The sequence below is a fragment of the Sphaerodactylus townsendi genome, linkage group LG01, assembly GCF_021028975.2.
Source record: "Sphaerodactylus townsendi isolate TG3544 linkage group LG01, MPM_Stown_v2.3, whole genome shotgun sequence".
Lineage (NCBI taxonomy): Eukaryota > Metazoa > Chordata > Lepidosauria > Squamata > Sphaerodactylidae > Sphaerodactylus > Sphaerodactylus townsendi.
In genome coordinates this window covers 46817393-46838357 of record NC_059425.1, presented here as the reverse complement: position 1 = coordinate 46838357, position 20965 = coordinate 46817393, and the positions used below count along the sequence as shown (strand labels likewise).

At 42.4% G+C, this 20965-nt stretch overlaps 1 protein-coding gene across 2 annotated transcripts in view; it reads right to left on the bottom strand.

Annotated features, from left to right (window-relative positions):
* Positions 1-20965, bottom strand: part of PPP2R5D (protein phosphatase 2 regulatory subunit B'delta) — a 48155-nt gene that overhangs the window by 9927 nt on the left and 17263 nt on the right. For both annotated transcript variants that reach the window (XM_048482346.1, XM_048482337.1), the window contains exons 3-11: positions 17465-17705; positions 14903-15102; positions 14458-14568; positions 12587-12679; positions 7945-8075; positions 6798-6857; positions 6394-6502; positions 5833-5886; positions 739-909 (exon numbers count right to left, since the gene is read on the bottom strand). In XM_048482346.1, coding sequence (XP_048338303.1) covers positions 739-909; positions 5833-5886; positions 6394-6502; positions 6798-6857; positions 7945-8075; positions 12587-12679; positions 14458-14568; positions 14903-15102; positions 17465-17705 — 1170 coding nt within the window. The remainder of the gene's footprint in view (positions 1-738; positions 910-5832; positions 5887-6393; positions 6503-6797; positions 6858-7944; positions 8076-12586; positions 12680-14457; positions 14569-14902; positions 15103-17464; positions 17706-20965) is intronic.

The following is a 20965-nucleotide window of genomic DNA, read 5'->3' as shown; positions in this document are numbered from 1 at the left end:
AAAAAAACCTGCTAGAATTCCATTTGTGTTTCCTGTAGTGGAATTTGAGGGAAGTTTCAAAATCCCTGTGCAACATACTAAGCACTCAAAAAGACATGCTGGAGAAATTCAACCTTGCAAGTTGTTCTCAGGTGAGGGACAGAGAGTATAAGAGAACTCAGCTTTCAAAAGAAAACCCCTTTTTAAAAGAGGCTTTGTGAAGAATGTGCATGGTTTCCTTCTACTTTTCAGGAAGGAGGAAGGAAGGAAGGCCCATGATGAGCAGCTTTAGAATGTGGATCTTGTATAAAACTAGGTCATGATGAACGCATCAGGGATGTCATTTTCCTCTCTCCTCCAAAAGAGATGAAACAAGCCAGAATTTACCATAGAGAAAGAAGATGTTGCATTCTGGGATCTTTGCACTTCAGAGGGACTGATCTCTCCCCCCACCTTGATATTAAGATTGAAAAGGTTCTCAAGGCTAGAAAGAAGAACCTTATATAGGACTTACCTAACCTTTTGAGGCCAATTTCTACCACAGGTGAGTGGCTATTTGAACGTTGTCCTTTGACTTTCCCCCAAGACCACCTCCTTTGTACCATCGTTAGAGGATATCCTGATAAGTTATCTTTTATAACTTTTAAATTTTATAACTTTGGCCTTGAAGAGCTGCCTGTTTTCTATGCCGGTATGCTTCAAATGCAGCATGTGAATGAAACATAAAGCTGTTGCCCCCTTCCTGAGTCTTGAACATACCTGAAAGTGTGGACTGGAGACACACTTGGCCAACTGCCTAAACAGAGGTTCCATAACCTTCACAAACTCAGAAGGCTCAATTACATCCAGAATTTCTTCCAGTTCATTCAGAAACATAACTTCCTTGGGACTGTGGGTTTTTGGCCAGAATTTCAGCAAGCCTATAATCACCTGAACAGAGTAATAAAGCAATTTTACTGAGCAGAAGAGAAATTAAAATATAGAGGTAATTTGCATCAAATGACTTCTACTTAGTGCAGCATGTGGGTTTCCTAGATGCAGAATCTCTTGCTGGGGGTGGGGGATAGTAGCCCAGTTTTTGTGCCTTTCACTATATTCAGCAAACCACATGTAACAGAGTGGCATGGATACCAACCATGGCAAATGGGTTGTCACATTTGTTAGCACATAACACCAAACCGTTGTTCAGTGCTACATGAGCAAGTCAAATGCTCAATGTGCTCCCTGCTCTGTTTGCACACTCAGCAATGACCTCTGCTTTAATGCATTCCATAATTTGCCATTACGTCCAAACCATGATAGTTGGTGCTCTCCTTCCAAATCAGCTCCAAAACGTTACCAATCCTTGGGGGAGTACAAGTAGCAAATCACAGTGCAGTACTTTCATCGTCAATTGGGGAGATCCAGATTCAAATTTCGCCTGAAATCATGAAACTTACGGGATAACCGTGGGCCAGTTGCATCCTTTCAGTCTAATCCACTACAGAGGAGTGTTGTGAAGAAAAAAAATGGAGATGGGGAACCACGTTGCTGACCTCCATGGAGGAAAGGCAAGTTAAAAATGTGATAATACATATTTGTGCTGAAGCAAAAGGTTTGCAGGTTTAAAACCTGAACCAACAGACTAAGAAGCTAGACAATAAGCTGTTACCAGACAGACCCATGGTGGGTAGGGGAGGTCTATTTTTACAGCAGTGTCTCTACCTATCCCACTAGCCTTAGAGGTAGCTAGCAATACAGTGCCAAGAGAGATGCCATCCCTGTATTGGCTAATGATACCAATAAGGACAAGAATCTGCCTAGGCAAGTCTCCTGGCAACAATGACTCGCAAATAGCCAGCCTCACTTTTCCTAAAGCAATAAGAAAAAAAACCACCTCCAGCCTGGGAAAAGCCAGTTCCCACCTTGACCACAGCACACCTGCCTCCATAGTATAAAGGGTATGTTAACTAATCTCAACAAACTTCCTTTCAGCCATTCTTCAAACACACTAATTCAATCTCTAAGTTTCCTGATTAACCTCTAGAAAAGACCACTTCCATTTACACTGGCATTATTAGTTCCACACTAAAACTAGTCATCCTTGGATGCTCCCCAGGCTTAGAACATTAAGCCTAAGTGGTTGCGATGGGTTTTCCGGGCTGTGTGGCCGTGATCTGGTGGATCTTGTTCATGTGTAACAGACTTACCTCTGTGATACACCTCTGAAGATGCCAGCCACAGATGCAGGCGGAACGTTAGGAACAAGATCCACCAGGCCACAGCCACACAGCCCGGAAAACCCATCACAACCAGTTGAATCCGGCCATGAAAGTCTTCGACAATACATTAAGCCTAAGTGTCCACCTCTTGTTCTCCTCTACCTTTGTTCTGGGAAAATCATGTCTCTTGGCATAGCCTGAGGGCCCAATTCTCCCTATAATTACTGTCCACCCTTAACTAGGTGTTCAGTATTTGCTGGACTATGTTCTGGTCTGGAGATACTGTTCCCAGTGCTGCTTTCCATACCATCTATCCATTGGAGATCAACGCATGTTGTTGAACCCTGCTCCTCGAACCCGTCCACTTCTAGAACAGGTAATTTATCACTTTATTTCCCAAACATCCCAATCTCTTCAAGATCTTTCCCTCACCTTTTTCTAAATCCTAGGACTGTGTGCACCGATGTGTGTTTTTATCATTTGTGTGCTTGCACATTTATTATTTTATATTTTTCTAAATAAAACTTGTTAAACGTTACTCCAGATTCCTGTGGATTGCTTGTGGAAACCCACCTTTGTAAACTTTGGTGGAAAAAATCTCATATCAGTTGTCCCCTCTCACTACATGAGGTCTGCCCTCACTGTTTCCCCTACTATAGGAGCAGATTCCAGTATTTTGAGTAACCGAACATGCTTTATGTATTTTTTTTACAACTGCCAGCTTTAAAATCTATTTAAGTGTTTCAAAATCAACCATAGCTTCAGCTGATCAATTACCGAAGACTATGTTTTAATTAGCCAGTCTTAGAATTTAAGACACTGTCCTTCCTTTGTTTTGAGGATCTTTTGGTAAACTGCTGTATTAATACATGGAAGCAAAAATAAAATTAAAATGATCTTCTAATAATGACTGCTAGGTTGTGATTACTGAGTTGGCTGGCTCTCATCCTTTTGAAAAAGAAGCCTCAGCAACAATTTGGAAATTTAAATTTCACTAAATGAATTACTCAGTTATTCCTCAGACACAGAGGAACATGTCACTAAAATTTCTGTAATATGTTACACCCCCAGCATTTCCCATCTATGCTTATCTCAAACTCTGTATTACTTGGAAGAGGAGGGTGACTTAGGTTTTAGCTTTGTCTTGACAGGTAGCATTGCTGCATAGCAGCATATTCACATTAAGTGAACTTAATAATGTAAAATCTGTCACATACAATTGCAACAGTTTTAATTCAAGGCAAGGGAAGCATGAGGCACACAAGCTTGCCTGAGAACCTGTTTCAATTCTGTCTGCTTGAGCTCTCGGGTGACTTGTGCTGGATTAGCTTTCAAACTGCCCTAACAACACACAAATCCTGTAATCTGCTGGTCTTATTACATTGTTTACTGGTACTAATTGAAGGATCTTTTTACCTAAGCTTTGATGCTTTCACAGGAACGTGCCAAGAATCTTCTGCACTGGCACAGCCTGGTTCGTCAAGGCATCAGTGCTATTAACAGGCCCATGAAGTTAATGAGAGTCACCTGCACAGGATTTCAACCAATTATGACAGCATGTCCTTGCCACCAGCAAGGACTGACAGGGCTTTTCGGAAGAGTGCCACCATACAGAACAAGTGCAGGATGGATTTGAAATGCTTGGATGTCCTGACCTTCCATTGTCTGTCTACAAATCAAACTTAATAGTCATTCCAGTATTTTTGAAAAGCAGGATGGCTGCATGCCTGAGGCACGTACCTGTAATGTGCTTACTTTGGGGCAAATTTCAAATCTACCAAGCAGTACCTATAGCAGCAGCACAAGCTTTGAAGCAACAGTAATGAATTGTCACACAACCCACCTCTGCATAGGGGTGTGATGTTAATGGATTACCAGATTTTTTTTATTGCATAATAAAGTCTATGAATGCTGCAAACACAATAATGAGAACACCTGTCAAATGAGCATAACTCATCTTAGCATTAGCACACAGAGTTATCAGGGCAAACTATCTGTGAATATACGAAGATGCTTTTTATCAACCAGAACATTCATATATCTAGCCTAGTATTTTCTACTCTGAAATGGATCTCCAGAAGAAGTCTTTGCCAGGCCCATGACCTGAGAGAGGTACCCTTTTCCACCATTAAAGAATTTCTTGTGTACATCCCAATGCTCTGCTGTGTACTCCTGGGGCTTTGTGTACCCTAAGTTGGGAACCAATGCTTTCAACATTTTCTCATGACAACCACACATTCTCCTGCTCCACCATCAACTTGCCACTTAGTAAAAATGCCACTTAGTAAAAATAACACCTGCACAGCGGGAACTATTTTTCCATAGCTTCTTCCCACACCACGAGTCAGGATGGCAGCTGCCAGTACCACATGAGCGTGCCATTCCAAAGCTCCACAAAGGCCTGATTTGATTCATGATGGTGGTTCTGGCAGGGGAAGGATTCAAGCCCTCCTCCCCATGCTGTTTTCCCAACTTGATATGGCCTTCAGGATTTGATCTGCCTGGGGAGGGGGGCTGCACATGCAAGTATTCTATGCATATGCAGCCTCTGATGGGGCTAATAATTTTCACCCCTCAAGGTCACTTAAGGTCAGTAAAACTGTGTAAGTGAAAAGACTGAAGCTCCTTCTCCTCCAAGGCCATGCTCCTGATCCAAAATGGGCCCCCGCAGTGCTTCAGAAACAAGTTCCCTTAAGGAATTCACAGTGGACATCCCAGCTGCAAGTATTTGTGGAAATCACATGTTATATGTCATGTCTAGTTTGGGCCACAGATACAGACCTTTAAATGCTGCACTAGTTCCAAGGGATAAACTGATAGAAAAGGGTCTATGACCGTGGTGGCGAACCTTTGGCACTCCAGATGTTATGGACTACAATTCCCATCACCCCCTGCCAGCATGGTCAATTGGCCATGCTGGCAGGGGCTGATGGGAATTGTAGTCCATAACATCTGGAGTGCCAAAGGTTCTCCACCACTGGTCTATGATGACCTGACAAGGGCACCATAATCCCAAGAAATAGCTCCCTGCCACAACCTTAGCTGCCTGGGAATAACCATCTGGCAAGGAAGTCAAAGTCTCCATGTAAACTGACTCCTAGCCCATTGGATCACCCCGGCAGGAAAGGCTAACATTAGGGAAGGAGTGAGCAAGACCTTACCCATGATGGGACTTGTGCATGTTTGTAGAACCCAGTGCTAATTAATCTGAAAGCCCATTGCTACCTACTCTCATAGACAATGAAGCTGAATTGAGACTGGTACCCAGCCTAGCAGGCTACTGCCACAGAGTGGCCCAAGTGAATGGCAGGCCGCATGAAACCTCCAGATTGGCCAGGTCTGGTATACATACCAGGATCCTAGCCTTTTGCCTGATCAACAAAGCATGGTCTTCTGCTTGCTGTAATTCAGCATCTAACTTGCACTACTGACCTCTTGAGTCTTGAGAATAAACTCTCCAGGTCTAAATTTATGCACAGTTACCCATGACCCTGGCCCAGCCTGATCACCTTCCAGTGCACAATTAAGATACATTTGCTACTATATCCACACATGATCTTGTAATGATTAAGAAGAGATGAGCTCTTTGCAGAAGAGATGAGCTCTTTGAAGAACTAAATGCAGAACTGAATAACCACAAAGGAACACTTACTGGTTCAGTCAGGCTGCTGTCTTTCTCCAGAAACTGCACAACACAATATGCCAGCTGCAGGGGGGGGAAAAACAACACAGTCATTTTTTAGTCCTGGTATGATACCTGGTCGGTCACTATGTGAGACAGGATGCTGGACTAGATTCATCACTGGTCTCATCCAGCAGGAGTCTTCCAGTGTTCTGTTCTGTGGGCTGGTTCCACTAACAATGGTGCATTCCTGTGGAGCAAGAAGCGCTTTCCTTGATGCAAAAGGCTTCCACCTTTACATCAGGGGAAGGCTTCTTGGCCTTGCTGTTAAGTTGGGGAGCCCTCAAATAAGAAAAGGATCATGTTTAAGCCAGTAATATTCTCATAGTAATTCAAATATGAATCTGACAAGTTAAGAAAGCACAAGAGATGCTGCTGGGCACACCAAAGGCAAGTACTATACAGCTCTAATTGAACCTTACATGTCTGAAATACTCAGAAGAAGCACTTCTAAGAACAAAGCCAGATTAACTGGTTTGCCAATTGCAGCCACACAGTGACTCTGAGGTGTTAACTAAACAAACCACTTACCTGGGGGTGGTAAACGCTCAAAGATTTCACTTTGTGTAACGGTAATAAAACCCGAATGAGGAACATCTTGTGCTCTTCCTTCAGAGGCAAAGCAAATCCATTGATTATACTGAGGAGAAAGAAGAGAACTAGTAAAGACACACTGTACGTATGAGAATGCAGCCACAGATTTGTTCCCAGATCCCTGCTTAGTATCGCCTCCTCCACCAGGAAATCCTGCAGGAAACATCTGCAGAGCTCCTAGGGACCTGTTCTGGCAGTTCCTAGGGTGCTTTCTTGGAAGAAGCTTGGCATAAAGAGAAAAAAATGGAAATCCAACATAACTGCCTGAGAAATAATTAACCAACTCTGCCAAAGAAATTTCGACAGAAATGGGAAGAGTACAGAGAGACAAATTCTCTTACCTGCCTAAAATTTCTAGCAGCTCTGCAATTCCATTATGATGCTCTGTCTCATAGATAAACCTGATAAAGAGAAAGCAGTGTCAAGAAAAAAATGCAGGCTCCCTGTAGACATGCACTGAATACTAGCACATGTGGCCCTGCCCTTCCCCGAGTTAAAATAGAGTCCACATTCTGGTCAACAGAACATTCAGGGTACTACATAAATGTGGCTGGTTCTAACAAGAAATTCAACCCAAGGGTGATAGTCACTTTTCAGCATCTATGCAAAGCCACTGGGAGAGATCATCCACAGTTTGGGCCCAGGTGCCACTGATATGCAGATGACACTCAGCTCTACCTCTTGTTTCTGCTGGATCCCAAGCAGTCTGTGGAAACTGTGACCAGGTGCCATGAGGTAGTTTTGGAATGGATAAGGGAGAACAAAATTCCGACAGAACAAAAAGTGCTCCTGGTGGTAGGGGAGAGGACCCAGAAAATGAGATATCTTCTGTTGTGGTTGGGGTGGCACTGCCCCTCAAGGAGTAGTTTGTAGCTTGGGGGTGCTGCCAGACCTGGACCTCCTGTTGGATAAACAGATAGCAGCAGTGGCCAGGGGTGTCTTTTACCAGGTTCAGTCCTTCCTGGAAGGGGGGATATTTTTCCACTGTGGCACATGGCTTGGTAACATCCAGATTAGGTTACTGCAGTGTGCTTTGTGTGGGGCTGCCCTTGAAGATTTTCCAGAAGCTACAGCTAGTATAGAACTCTCTGGCCAGAATGTTGACTAGAGTAGGTTGCAGGGACCATATCACTTCGGTTTTGTTCATTTATACTGGACTCAATTTTAGATGCTGGTATTGACCCTTAAAGCCCGCTATGGTTTAGTACATACATCTCTAGTCCACCTGATCATCTTCAGAGGCTGATTCAGATGCCCCTACATTCAAACTGCATGTTCCTACTTGGCTTTTAATGGATACTTTGGAAGTATCACACTTATAACATTCCCTGATTTTCCTATAGCAATGGTCATTCCTGTGATGGCCATCAACTTGCTGTAGGTTTAAGTGGGAAAAGGAAAAGTAGTCAAGCCCCTTGATCCAGGATAGGATCCTTCGTGTGTGCAAGTACTCCCAAAAAATTCACCCTTGTGTAGAAACGGTATTACCTGTAAAATATATTGTTGATCTGCCGCCTTATATATGCTCGGAGGCCCAAGAACTTCCCATAAATCCTATGCAAAATGGTCTTCAGGAAGTCTCGCTCCCTGGGATCTTCACTGTCAAACAGGTCCAGCAACTGTAAAAGGAGAAATTAAGTCAGACAACTCCATCAAAACACCAGCCTCACAGGGCGCATCCAAACTGCAGTTCACCAATTTTCACCAAGATTCCAAAGCAGTGAACAAAGAAAAAAATTATTTGCTTCTGTGACTTCAGGGCTTCTCAGCTTTGTGCACATGAACTTAACTGCACCTGTGGGCATTTTGTAAAAAATAATTGTCTGCATGGTTATAATGTTACTTTGGACTGGAGATGTGAAAGCCCAGGAAAAATCTGGAAAAATTAAGGGGTGGTGGTGGTGGGAATTCCCTTCGCAGACCTTTTTTTTTCAGTGGAAAAAATGAAAATGTGGGGAAGTACTGAAAACAACTCATATGAAATACTGTTTCTTTTAAAATGAGTGAAATGCATAAGCAGTTCTTAAATTCAATTTTTGCATCTAGAAGGATACTCAGACTTCTTGAGAGGCGTATGCAGGGCTTTCACTGCTTGTGTGCCATCTCTTGTCCTTTTGAGGACACCTCCCTTGAGGGTGACTTTTTCATCTCTCCCTCAAACCACTTTGACATATTTATTCAAAGACTGGGTAACAAGCAGCCTAACAGATAGCCCCGCCTTCCTGGAGGGAAAGAAAAGGAGGTGGAGAAGAAACCACACCAAGGGCTCAGAAAACTCTGAAAGTATCACTGGGGACTGAGTTCTCTCTAAACAGATAGCAAAAAACAAGGTAAACATGCTAAGGTAGCATAGCATCCATCAGCTTCCAGTTTTCTCTCAGGTATTAGGTATTTTTATAATTTTGTTTGTAGAAAATGAAGACTTTATAAATTTTAAATTCCATAAATTCTGCAATATTAAACTTATATCCTAACTAAATTTTAAAGATGTATTTTATGTTGTTCAAGCAGTAAAATATTTTTATGATAGAACAGTTAGTATTGTTTGTATGTCATTTTCCTCCCAAATTTCCCAGGGACTTCACAATTCTGAGAAATTTCACATATCTACTCCAGACTACTCAGCCTTATTTGTCTGCTAACAAACCAAAGACAGTACAGCTCAGAGGTGCTGATAAATTTGGATGGCAAGTCCTAGAAGTACACAGATTACAGAGTCATTCAGAATAATTCCAGATTCTCTGATTGTTTTGCTTACATGACAAGATAACATATATATAACATGAGTCTTACGAAGCAATGTGTAGGTGTTATTAGAAATTAATTATCACTAGTTGTAGGTATAAGAAACCCAGACAGAAATGGATTCTAGCTTAAGTAGATCCTAATTCATTCCATTTAAACAGGGTACCAGACAAGAAGCCTTCAAAATAGCCCAAGGTGGATAGTCCAACTTAGAGCCCCATCCAAAGGGGGGGTGGGAATCTGCTTTTGGGAGTGGCATGCTGCCCTGCCAGTAGATTTGCCCTCCTTTGAGAATTTACCCGGCAGAAACGCAATCCTGTCAGTGTGTGGCTACTGCCACCCCACCGTTGGTGCTGGAAAGCGATGCTGAATGCCGCACCAGTGCCTTAGGAACCCTGCCGCCACCGCTGATGTGGTGGGCAGGCCAGTAGTGTGGCCAGGGGAGTAGCCAATCTATCAGGTGGCATTAAGTCCACTGCAGCCCACTGACGTTTCTCAATGGCCAGAAGGCCTCTGCACTTTGTGAGCCTCCCCATGCCATCGGGAAGCTTCCATGGGAATGGCGGGGCAATGCCACACATCGGCATCACAGCCCACTGCCACCCATTTGGATGGAGTTGCCCAAGGAGCAATCTGAATAAGTAGTACAAATGATCAAATATGCCTGATGATATAAACTCAGGGAAACAAAATCCTCCTTTGTTAAATGCACTCTCTTTTTTTAAAAAAATCTGTGGCAATAAGGAACTCCACATAAATTTCCAAAATAAAATATTAATTTGAAGAATATATCCACAAGGCATATGAAAAAGAACTGCACATAAAAATATATAATCCTAACAATAATATCCATTCTAGGCATATTTACTTTGCTCCATAAAGACCAGTTTAAGGTTTCCTGTGCATCTACTTCCAAAGATAAATTAGCAATCGATTTGTCAAAATTCAGCAAAATCATACATGTAATATCTCTACGAATCACTATTCCAAGACTATTCTAATCTAAGTACCACCAAAAATGTCCATAGGCAAATATACTCTGCAATATATTGTCTCCCAATGGTATCATATTTTGTCGAGTTAATTGAATATCTAGACAAGTCTCCAAAGGTATTAATCATGCTCATTAATGGAGGAATGGAAGACTGAGATTCTGAAATAAATTGAAGATCATCTGCATAAAGAATAATTTTAAAATCCCAAAGAGCTATGTAAAAAGTCATGAAAATTATTATTTGTCTGGTGAATCAAGCTTGAGGTTCCAGGCATAGATCAAAAATAAGAGGAGAAAGAAAATAACCTTGTTTAGTACACCTTTCAAGGGGAAATGGAGCAGAAAATATGCCGTTAGCACACTGGATCTTAATTTTAATCCATTTCAAAAATTCTGCAGGAAAACTGAATTTAGCCTACATAAAAAAGGTAAATTTCCAATATGTTTTGTCAAAAGCTTTTTCATCATCATGTGAGAGAATAGGACCTTGATCAGATATCTTACTAGTTTAAAAGATCAAACCAGTGACCAGCCTAAGATCATCAGAGCCTTCTTGACCTCCTATAAATCCTACCTGGTCTAGCTGTAACAATCTTTTTGAAGCCTGTTTGCAAGAATAGCCATTTATATCAATATTCATCAAAGTAACAGGCTGGGTATTTGCGCACAGAGTATGGTCTCTGCCAGGTTTTGGTAGAGTCACATACGGATCATATAATGACAGTGGCAGTCAAAAACCTGTCTCAAAAACTTTGTTATGTAGTTGATATAGTTTTAGAATTAAACAATCTTAAAACGTTTTATATTATTCAATAGGCAGTCCTTTCTGGACTTAGAAATTTGTCAATATGCATATTCATGATCGCCACCTTAATTTATCCATACACAAAAGTTTAGCAAGAAGCTGTTGCTGAATAAGATCCAAACATAGAAGATCAAGCTGAGAATTTTCCCCAAATCTTATTTTGCAAGTTCTTTGCCTACACCTTGTCTCACGAAAAGATAGAAGCTCAATTGCAACCAAATAGCCCTCTTCTCCCTGTGGAATGCTCCACTGTGGGTGCAGTTCTTCAGAAGCAGACCTACAAGAGGGGTACTTGGTCACAATTGAGCTTCTATCTTTCAGTGAGACAAGGTATATCAGTATTCCTATATGGCAAAATTCAGTGGTGATGAGAAATCCAGAAAAACTTAGTCTTTAATGGTCTTGGATCCACATACCTGTTGGACTGCCTCTTCTGTTACACACTGTTTGTCTGAGCAAAGCCTTCTAAAAGTGTCACCCTGCATATGGGTATGATTGGTAACTGCCTGTTCATGTACATTCTCTGTGGTGGCTCCCACCTCATAGATGGGTCTGTCTCAGGAGATCAGGAAGGTTCCTCACATTTCTATAACTCCATAGAATGTGAAATACAGAAATGCTCATTAGGGGACTTTCCTAAATGGAACTGCAGTTCTGGAGGGTGTTTTTATAAGGAATTAGGATTGTAGTCCACTGCAATGTTCATGCTTATTGTACATATCTTCTTGCTGTTACTGCACTGCCTTCTACATCTGCAATCCACTTTCTGCATTGTTTATTGAGTATCTTGCCTTAGACAGATTGCAGTTCATATGGTTTTCTAATTCTGCAATCCTAGTCCTATTGAATCATTCATTGGTTGTTTTATGCAGTCTGATTGCATTGATTTTATGTTCTGTCATCCACCTGGATTCTCAGCAAGGAAAGTGGGCTATAAAGTAAATAAAATAAAATAAAAACAAAGTGAAATCCCAAAGAAAGTACATGAACCCATGAGTCTTTGACAACTATTTGCTAAATTAAAAAAATAGCAGAACAGGTACAGTCATAACTCAGGTTTCGCTGGTAATCTGTCCAGCAATGCCCGAAAACGGCTACACCGTATGAGCATGCGCTACGCCAGTAGTCTGCAACCTGCGGCTCTCCAGATGTTCATGGACTACAAATCCCATCAGCCCCTGCCAGCATGGCCAATTGGAGAGCCGCAAATGGCGTAAATTTACGCCATTTGCGTAAACAAAACCCGAGGCGACCAGCGAAACCCGAGGTAAAAAAATGGCCGGGAGCAATCAGCAAAACCCGAAACTGGCGAAACCCGAAGGCGACGAAACCCAAGGTATGACTGTACAATCAAGAAATCCACTGCAGTAAGACATTTTAATAATGTTACTTTTCACTCTTCAGATCTTACGGGCTCTCAAGGGAGCACTGGACTTGCTTTTCAAATGCCTCATCAATTACAACTGTCCTTTCTCTCAGCTGTGGTGCAAAGTGATGTTGGGGATGGGGGTTTCCTAGACAGAAATGTTCAATGCTCTACTTTGAAAAAGCCCCAGACCTAAGCAAAAAAAGTATCAGTCACTCACCGACAATACAAACTTCTGGTCAATATATTTCTTGGCGACGTTTGGCTGGAAGTCCGGCGACTCCAGGAACCTCAGGAAAAATTCATACACCAACTAAGAAGGGAGAAATAAAAAGGAAGCAATGAATAAACAACAGGATTCTGTGATACCAGTATGAGAACAGTACTTTCTACTGATTCCAGGTATCAAACATGACAGTTCATAATTGCCACTACCTATGCCATTTTGTCTAGGCACAAAGCTGTGCAGGAGGTCTGTTCTTGGCTCTCAACAATTCTACAGCTTCAAGCATTTCTACTGATGGTGGCTCTGATGTGCCCAGCAGAAGCTCTGGACTGTGCTCTGCAGCGTAAAACTTATGACCAGGCTTTGTGTGTCAAGCAGCACTAAATACTTGATTATCAGACATTTCTCTAAATAGGTTGTGGGTAGTTGCTTGGGAAACTGTGAACTCTTCCTTGCTCAAGCCCGAAAGGAGGACCTAATCACACACCCCAACACACACTTTGTGCTACGCAGCTGGGTATTTCCCTTAATTTGCAGTATAGGTCATTTTGCTAAGCCATGGAGGTACTTTTCATCTCCAAAGTTAACTTCACCCATTAGGTATCTGAAATCATGCTAATAGCCCACCCATTCCTGCTGACATGGACTTGTCCACCTTTGGACTTGTGGTTAGCAAGAGCTTTGCCAGCCCATTAAAATCACCTATCTGTCACCTCTGCAAATGACTAGCAGCAGCTTCCTTATTTATGAGAGGTTCTGCATGATAAATTTTAAAAATCCTGATACCAATGTATAGGCCAAGGGTGCTAGGCCAACAGAAGGTTCTGCTGGGATCAACAGGAACTCTCAGCACATGGAAGCTAGAAACTGACACTTAGTATGAGCCAACAGAGTTTTTCTTATATTGTTAAAACTAATATTTTTTTAAAAAAAATCACCATCGATTACAGCAGCTAAAAATAAATTTTAGCCAGACAAATAATTTCTTTCTAAAAAATCCTACCTGAATTGTTAAATCTACACCAATTAACAAGCTGCTAGTCAACTTGAAACTTCTACCAGAAATCTGAAAAAAATTTCCAACTGAATGTGGGTTTTTTTGAGAAACAAATGGTTTATATGCAACAGTTCTTCAAAAATTATAAAAGAGATTAGAAAATGGGAGTTATGACAGAATGAGGGTAGGATGATTGTTGCTGCAGTATAAACTTCAACAGTGCATGAGGTGGGGAGAGAGTTGTAGTAACAGAGAGACGCTTGCACTGACTGGCACAGGAAAGGAGAGCTGAAATGGATGTCTCCTGAGAAACCTTTTATCTTCCCCGAGCCAGCAGGACAACAGACATGTCAAAGGACCTCTGAGAAAGAAGTCAATGGAAAATGTAGGCAATTCATGTCAGCAGGGGCTTAATTCAATGATTAAAGACTTATATTAGCATACTGGTTTGAGTAGCAATCCCATCCTGTCACAAAGCAAGTTTACTTGAAAAGAAATCTGAGATCATAAGGCTTCCTTCTTAGTAAGTGGGTACAGAACTGCACCTGAGTGGGGCTTCTTGGCTACGGACAGCTCCAAAGATCTCATTCCCTCCCTGCCCTGACTGAAGAGGCTCCTCAGACAGGAAAGCTAAAAAGCAGCTTTTGCTGGGTCTTGCTAACTGGAACTTCCCCAGGAGAAACCAAATGTCCTCACTACTGCTTCCACTTTAAGCATCCAAAGACCTTTTGCTCACAGACATAGCCACATGGCTGAGGTCATTTTCCCTTCATGCAACCAAATAGCATTGTCTGACAATACAGTAGTTAGAGCTCCCCACCCAAGGATGAACCTACAGATTCATCCACCCAGCCACCCTGGCTCTTACCTGGAGATGTGGCCAAGCAGCTTCTAGCGTAGGTTCATCTTCCTCAGGGTCAAATTCTGCTCCTGTTGGATTGGACGATGGGGGAAGCGTCCGGAAGAGATTCACTGAAAACTGACAAATGTGATATGAAAGCTGAGTGGCCTCTTCAACCAGCATAGGTCATGTAAAACCCAAACCCCTCAATGGCTAATGGGACAAGCATCCCTTAACATACTATTTTCAAGGTACAGTTCTTCACCTGTAGCTCAAACCAATCAACACTCATAATTTTCAGCCTGATAACAATAGAGTGCCGTTGGCAGGCCACCTGGCATTCATCCAAGACTATAATTTTCTCCAGCTCCCCAGAGAGACTACACAATTGTACCATTTTTTGGGAAAGCACACAGAACAAGTGCTCCTAATCACAACAAGAAGCAACAACCAGAACACAGGTCAGTCTTACCATGTTAACAGCTTCAGGGTAAATAGCCTCCGTTACAACATCCCGATTGTGTGTGATGTACTCTACCATTTCATTGAGACCTGCTCGCTTCACCTCTTTAAATTTCAAGTCACTGAGTGGGTCCGAGACAAAGTCAAAGAGGACGCAGCACTGCCGCAACTTCTGTATAAAGAGCTCTTCCCGTTCGTGAGGCGGTGCATCTGCGGGAAGAAAAAAGGGCAACTTTTAGCATCAGCTCTTCTGACACAACTTGATCAGTCAGATACAAATATCTGAAAGGCATGTGAGGCTGACACTTAGTAGACTGAATCTGATTGGGTGTAGATGGGAATCCTTTGTGGGAACCTTATGCATACCCACATAGAGTTCCACAGGGCAGAAGACTGCATACATATAAAATGGTTTAATTGCCACATTGTTCAAAAGGAACTTACAACTCAAAGGAATTTACTAATAAAAATACAATTCAACCAAAATAAAAATAGTGAAAACAGAAATTCAAAACAGACAACTGTTTTCTAAAAACTAGTTATCCGAACATGTCTCCTCCCTACTGTTTCCTTCTATCACCTTTAGGTTTCAACAGTTCTTCCCAACTTACTGAGACCTAATGCAGCAATCAGAAGAATCATGTCTCCTCAGCTATATGCCACTGAGTGACCTTAGAACATTTCTCAGTCACTGTACATTTTCAAAGAGATTTATTCATTAATAGGCCACTTTCCCCCCTGATGGAAATCTAGAGAGATGTAGTGGCTAGGGCAGGTGTGTTGAATTCATTTGTTTCAAGGACTGGACATAGGATAAATGTGACTTGGACAGGTTGGGCCTGGTGGAAGGGGGAGAAGCTGGCAAGTCCCCAGCAGAGTCCCCAGCCCAGCCCAGACTGGCACAGGGGGTGGGGGTGGGGGGTGGCTACCTCAGCTTTGAGAGGGTTTATCAGGCCCACAAGTAAGCTCAGGCAACCCACTCCTCACTCCAGACTGGGAGCATGGGGGAAGGGTTGCCTCAGCTTGCTTGTGGGCCTAATAAGCCTCTCAAGGGGATGCATATTTGACACCCCTGGGTTAGGGTATCAAACAAGGATCTGAGAGGGCTTCGTTTGCTCCTCATTCTGCTATATCTGATGAAGGGATCTTTGACTCTTAAACATTTATACTCCAAAAATATTATTGATCCTACTGGACTCAAATCTAGTTGTTCAACTGAAGACCAACATGGCTGTCCTCTGAAACATTCTGCTATTGAAGCTCACTGGGTGACCTTGGGAGAATCATACACTCTCAGCCTAACATACCTCATCAGGTCATTGTGAGGACAAAATGGATGAGAGGATAACTATACTGTAAGCAACTTTGGTCCCCATCAGGAGAAAAACAGGATATAAGTCTCTCACAAATAAATCAGTAGCAGCTTACAATATTCTTCCTTCCTCCATTGCACAGGAGGTACATTAAACTGAGAGAGGGTGCCTTGCTCATGGTCACCCAACCTGACAGGGTGGGGATTTGAAGCAGAGTCTGATACTTCAACCATCGCACCACACTAGCTCTACTTCTAGTAGTCTATTGTTACAGGACTGAAGGGGCATAATGTGAAAAATGCTTTGAATTCAGGAAAAGCATCTAGCAGCTTCATTTTTCTCCTTAATGCAAGAGCCGTCCTGCTAGAACATAAAGATTCTCCAGTCAGCTGAATAGCCTCACTTTCATTCCCATCTTCATACTTCTATCAGGTTGTCCCTAGAGCCATGAACAGCTTGCCCCTCGGTCAACCCACTTCAAATTCCTTCTCCATAGTGAATGCTTAACTTCAAATCACTGATGCTTTATTGGATTACATTTGAGATTCAGCAGAGTAACCATTCAGTTATTTAAATCCTGTTTGCTTTAATCTGCTCTTAAATACTTTGGGTGCATGCTCTTGTACAATTTCCATTTGTTTAACCCAGTCTGATATTTTATGCTCCCCTCCCTCCCTACCTCACCATTTGCAGTGTTAAGTCCCAGTTTTGTAAACCAGAAGAAGCTGTTTGTGCAGTGTGGAGAGTAAAAGGCAGCTGGACATGTTGCTATCAGGAATGACTGGACAAGATTTGGACAATGCTAAATTAAATGGGCTAGATTTTTTTCAAAAAAATGCTAAATTGTGATTCTTGAACAAGTCATTTTATGTAGACTGCTTTCGGTTTCTTGTAAACACAACAGGGCAATGATGATGGTGTTTCTTGGGGGAGAAGGGTGAGATCCTCCAAAATATTTATACCCTGCTTCTCCTGTCGGCTCAGTTATAATTAAAATATTACAAGATAAAACCAAAATAAAATCACAAACAAAAGCCAGTTCACTGGAAAAATTACCTATTTTAAGGGAATAACAGAATGAGCCATGATGCCCTCCCATACTTAGCAGTTACTTTCCATTCAGAACTGCAGTCATTTAAGTCAGCATGACTCACAGCTGAGTCAACCTCTTTTTGCAACTTCAGAAACCTTCCATTATTAGCATATATGTTAATTAGCTGCTGCCTGCCCAGCTTGCATACACAGAGATCCACTCTCACCTTTAAGGGCAGGGAGCTTTTGAAGTTCCCGGTTTTTGCTTAGGTTGAAGCGAGAGGAGCTCTGCCTTCGCTCCTTCTTTACAATCTGGGGTCCCCCTGAATACTTGATCTTATTCAGTTGCGTCGGTGGGGGCGTACTGTTGCTGGGGCGCTTATTTGAGGTTTGCTGTTGTTGTTGTTGTTGTTGTTGCTGCTGCTGCTGCTGCTGTTGCTGTTGCTGCTGCTGCTGCTGCTGCTGGACCTGAAACGGAAAGAGCAGAAAAAAGAAATCAAGATCTGGGCTTTATCATACTCTAGGCCAGGGGTAGGGAACCTGCGGCTCTCCAGATGTTCAGGAACTACAATTCCCATCAGCCTCTGTCAGCATGGCCAATTGGTAGGGGCTGATGGGAATTGTAGTTCCTGAACATCTGAAGAGCCGCAGGTTCCCTACCCCTGCTCTAGGCAAACATTTGGCTTGCTGCAGATGACAACCTTGTCTGTCCAAACAATCCAATAATCATTTCTAAAAGTTTGCTTAAGAGTCGTACCAATGGAATTACTTTTGTTTTGCTATACCCATCTGTTGCTTCCACACTGAAAGTAAAAACCTTGGAAAGGACCAACTGACAATTCCCTAGCATCCTATCCAGGAATCGCTGCCATACATTGTTGCAGTTGACTACAACATCACTGGCGTGAGTACCTTTGTGCAGCCCTACTTTACACAGTTCTCCCGCCAATACAATGCAATAAAGTGTGCTATCCAAACAGCACACAGCAAATGCAAAGAATCTCATCTTCTATTCTGTGTTTCAGATAAAAAGTTATTATTTTAATGACCCAATCTAGGGATGGGGGCTGAATCACCCCCTGGATGCGGTGTGGGATCACACTCACAGATTTGCCCTCCCTGGGATACCTACCCTGATGGAGGGGCTAAAACGTCAGCAGGCAGATGCCACAGCCTTCCAGGATGCCCAAACACAGTGCTGGGTGCCGTGTCAACACTTCTGCACTGCAGTCAACCTTGTTGGCATAGCAGGGGCATGCCAGAGGGGTTCATAAGGGGAGCCAGCTGTAGTCAGCTTCCACCCAGGAATGTTGTGTTCCAGGTCTGAGAATTTATGCCATCTAAAAGCGTGTCGTAACTCCACTCAGCCCTATGGAGGATTTTGGGTGGCCAGGGTGTTCTTTTTTATTTTTGACGGCACCTCTGTACCACCTGAAAGCCCTCTGGAGGCAGCGTGGCACCGTTTGGATTGGGCTAACCCTAAGCAGAACTTTCCAGAAGATTTGTACAAGGGGAGTTCTTCTAGTAGTCAGCATTAACATGCAAGGTAATGTATTAGGTAGGTTGCACTATTCCTTCAATGTAAAATGGTATGGCCATAAACACTGCAGTATGAGGCTATCTGAGAATTCTAACAAAATGTATCACCAATGTCTATTTTAAATTTCTAATAAACTGGTCTATGCTATTGATTCTCTGTACAAAGCACAAGCTCGCCCCACCCCCACCCCAGGTGCAAAACCAATTCCAACATTCAAAATTCACTGGTGTAGTATCTAGAACTCACGAAGAAAACTCCTACTGTGATTACAGGTTGAAGATCAGCAATCTTGAACTAGAACCTATTGCAATGCAGTCAATTTAAACATTCAGCAGGACATATGGTAATCCTTAAATAGGAATGTTGGGGAGATTGCTGGTTTCCAAGCACCTTTAAATGCAGAATCTCCCTAACTTGGATTCTGTGCTAATTTTCTGCTAACAGAAATTGCAGGCTGCCAATTTTGCTCTCCTGCTATTCCTGAGGGTCCCTGTATTCCAGTAGCAAAATCTTGGGCTGCAGTGGGAGAGAGAAAATAAGTTATATTTTGCTGATGGAGCCAAGTCCCTTTGTATGTGAAACTAGCAAAGGCGAGAGAAGTTCTACTGAAGCATTTCCCCATTAGCTCTCCAGATAGAGATACTTTGACCTGGGTGTGTTTTCAACCAAGCAAACCCTGCAGGCATATCAGAGGTGGTGTTCATAGTACCCAGTATCCTGATGCATGTTTCATAAGCTGTTAAAATCCAGAAACATCCTAGAAATCTAAAAGAAACACTGGTTGCACCTGAAGGTCCAAAGGGGTGCTCCTTAATCTGTTATTCTGTCTGATGAATCTTTGCAGAGCAGTGGTTCCCAAGGGCCAGAGCATTTGGGAATGAGTGAAAAAAATTACATAATGGGTTTCCTAATATGAGGGTACAATTTTAGGGCAATGAGTTGCCAAGGGGTACGCAAGTGAAAAAAGGTTGTGAGCCACTGTTGTAGAGTAAAGCAGACAAACTCTTTGAGGGACACTTCAGGATCAGGGAAGAGAAAGGTCAGCACTGAAGCTCCCTGCCTTTTCTTCATCTGGTTATGGAAGGGCAACTTGTAAAATACAAGTTGGAGGTCAGCTGAAGGAAGGGAAACTATCAAAAATTGCCTTCCGCCAACAGAAATTTTCCACTGGTTCCAACCTTCTGCAATTCTGGTCAGCACCAGAAACATAATTATATTTTATCAGTGGCCAAAGGAGTCATGGCTGCTAACAGATGCTCCAAGCAACTCCCTCCAGAAACCCACTGGTGGACTGAAGTTTTGGCTGCATGAAAATCTCACCAACTTGAAGCTCAATGGGAAAAAAATTATTTGGCTACCCCATTTTTCTCATGGACCCTGAGGAAATAGGCATTCGTGCTTATTGTTTATACTGAGAATCTGAGAAGCTGTCCAATTTCTGACTTTTGCAATTGTTTGAACTATAACCCAAAAGACAATCATTGCTTTCCCTCCTTTTTTATTGTGACCTTGTGTTTCCATTTATTTAGCCTCTCTCTTTTCAAAAATCTATTTTTTTCTCTGCTTTGCAGCATTCCTGAATTATAGAACTCAGTTTCTAAAAACATACCAAGATCCTATGTACAGAATAACACTTTACCTACAGCCCAAAAGACTAACATTTTTGCTCATTACAGAGTGGTTGATGAGCAGGGTCACTTATCCTCCCTCCCACTGTATAGTCCCCAGTTTGTTCTCAGATGTCCCTTGGTGGCAGTTTCAAGTGAGGCAGCAGGCTACCACAGAAGAATGCAGTTTGCTTTTCCAAACACTACCCTGTTTGCACTAGATAGCATTGCTGTAGGGGACTGCCAACCATTACTTTAATGATAACGACATTTGAGTAATGATATATGTCCCAGGATACTTTCCCATACACCCCTACCATGCTTCCAAGTTTAGGTTTGTCCTAGAAACAGAACAGGGCCTAGAAAGAGCACTAGAAATTAAGCTATCAGAAGAATACTATAAAATCTTATTAAATACAATAAAAATAAAACAGCCTACACCAGGTCTTTTTGTGATCTTTTGCTGGATCTTCTAGGGGATGAGTGAGCCACTCTGAAGTAACTGGCAAACTCTTGAGCTACCTTTTGGACTCTACAGATCTAAGACTCCTGCCATGGAAAACATGTCTGCATTTGCAAAT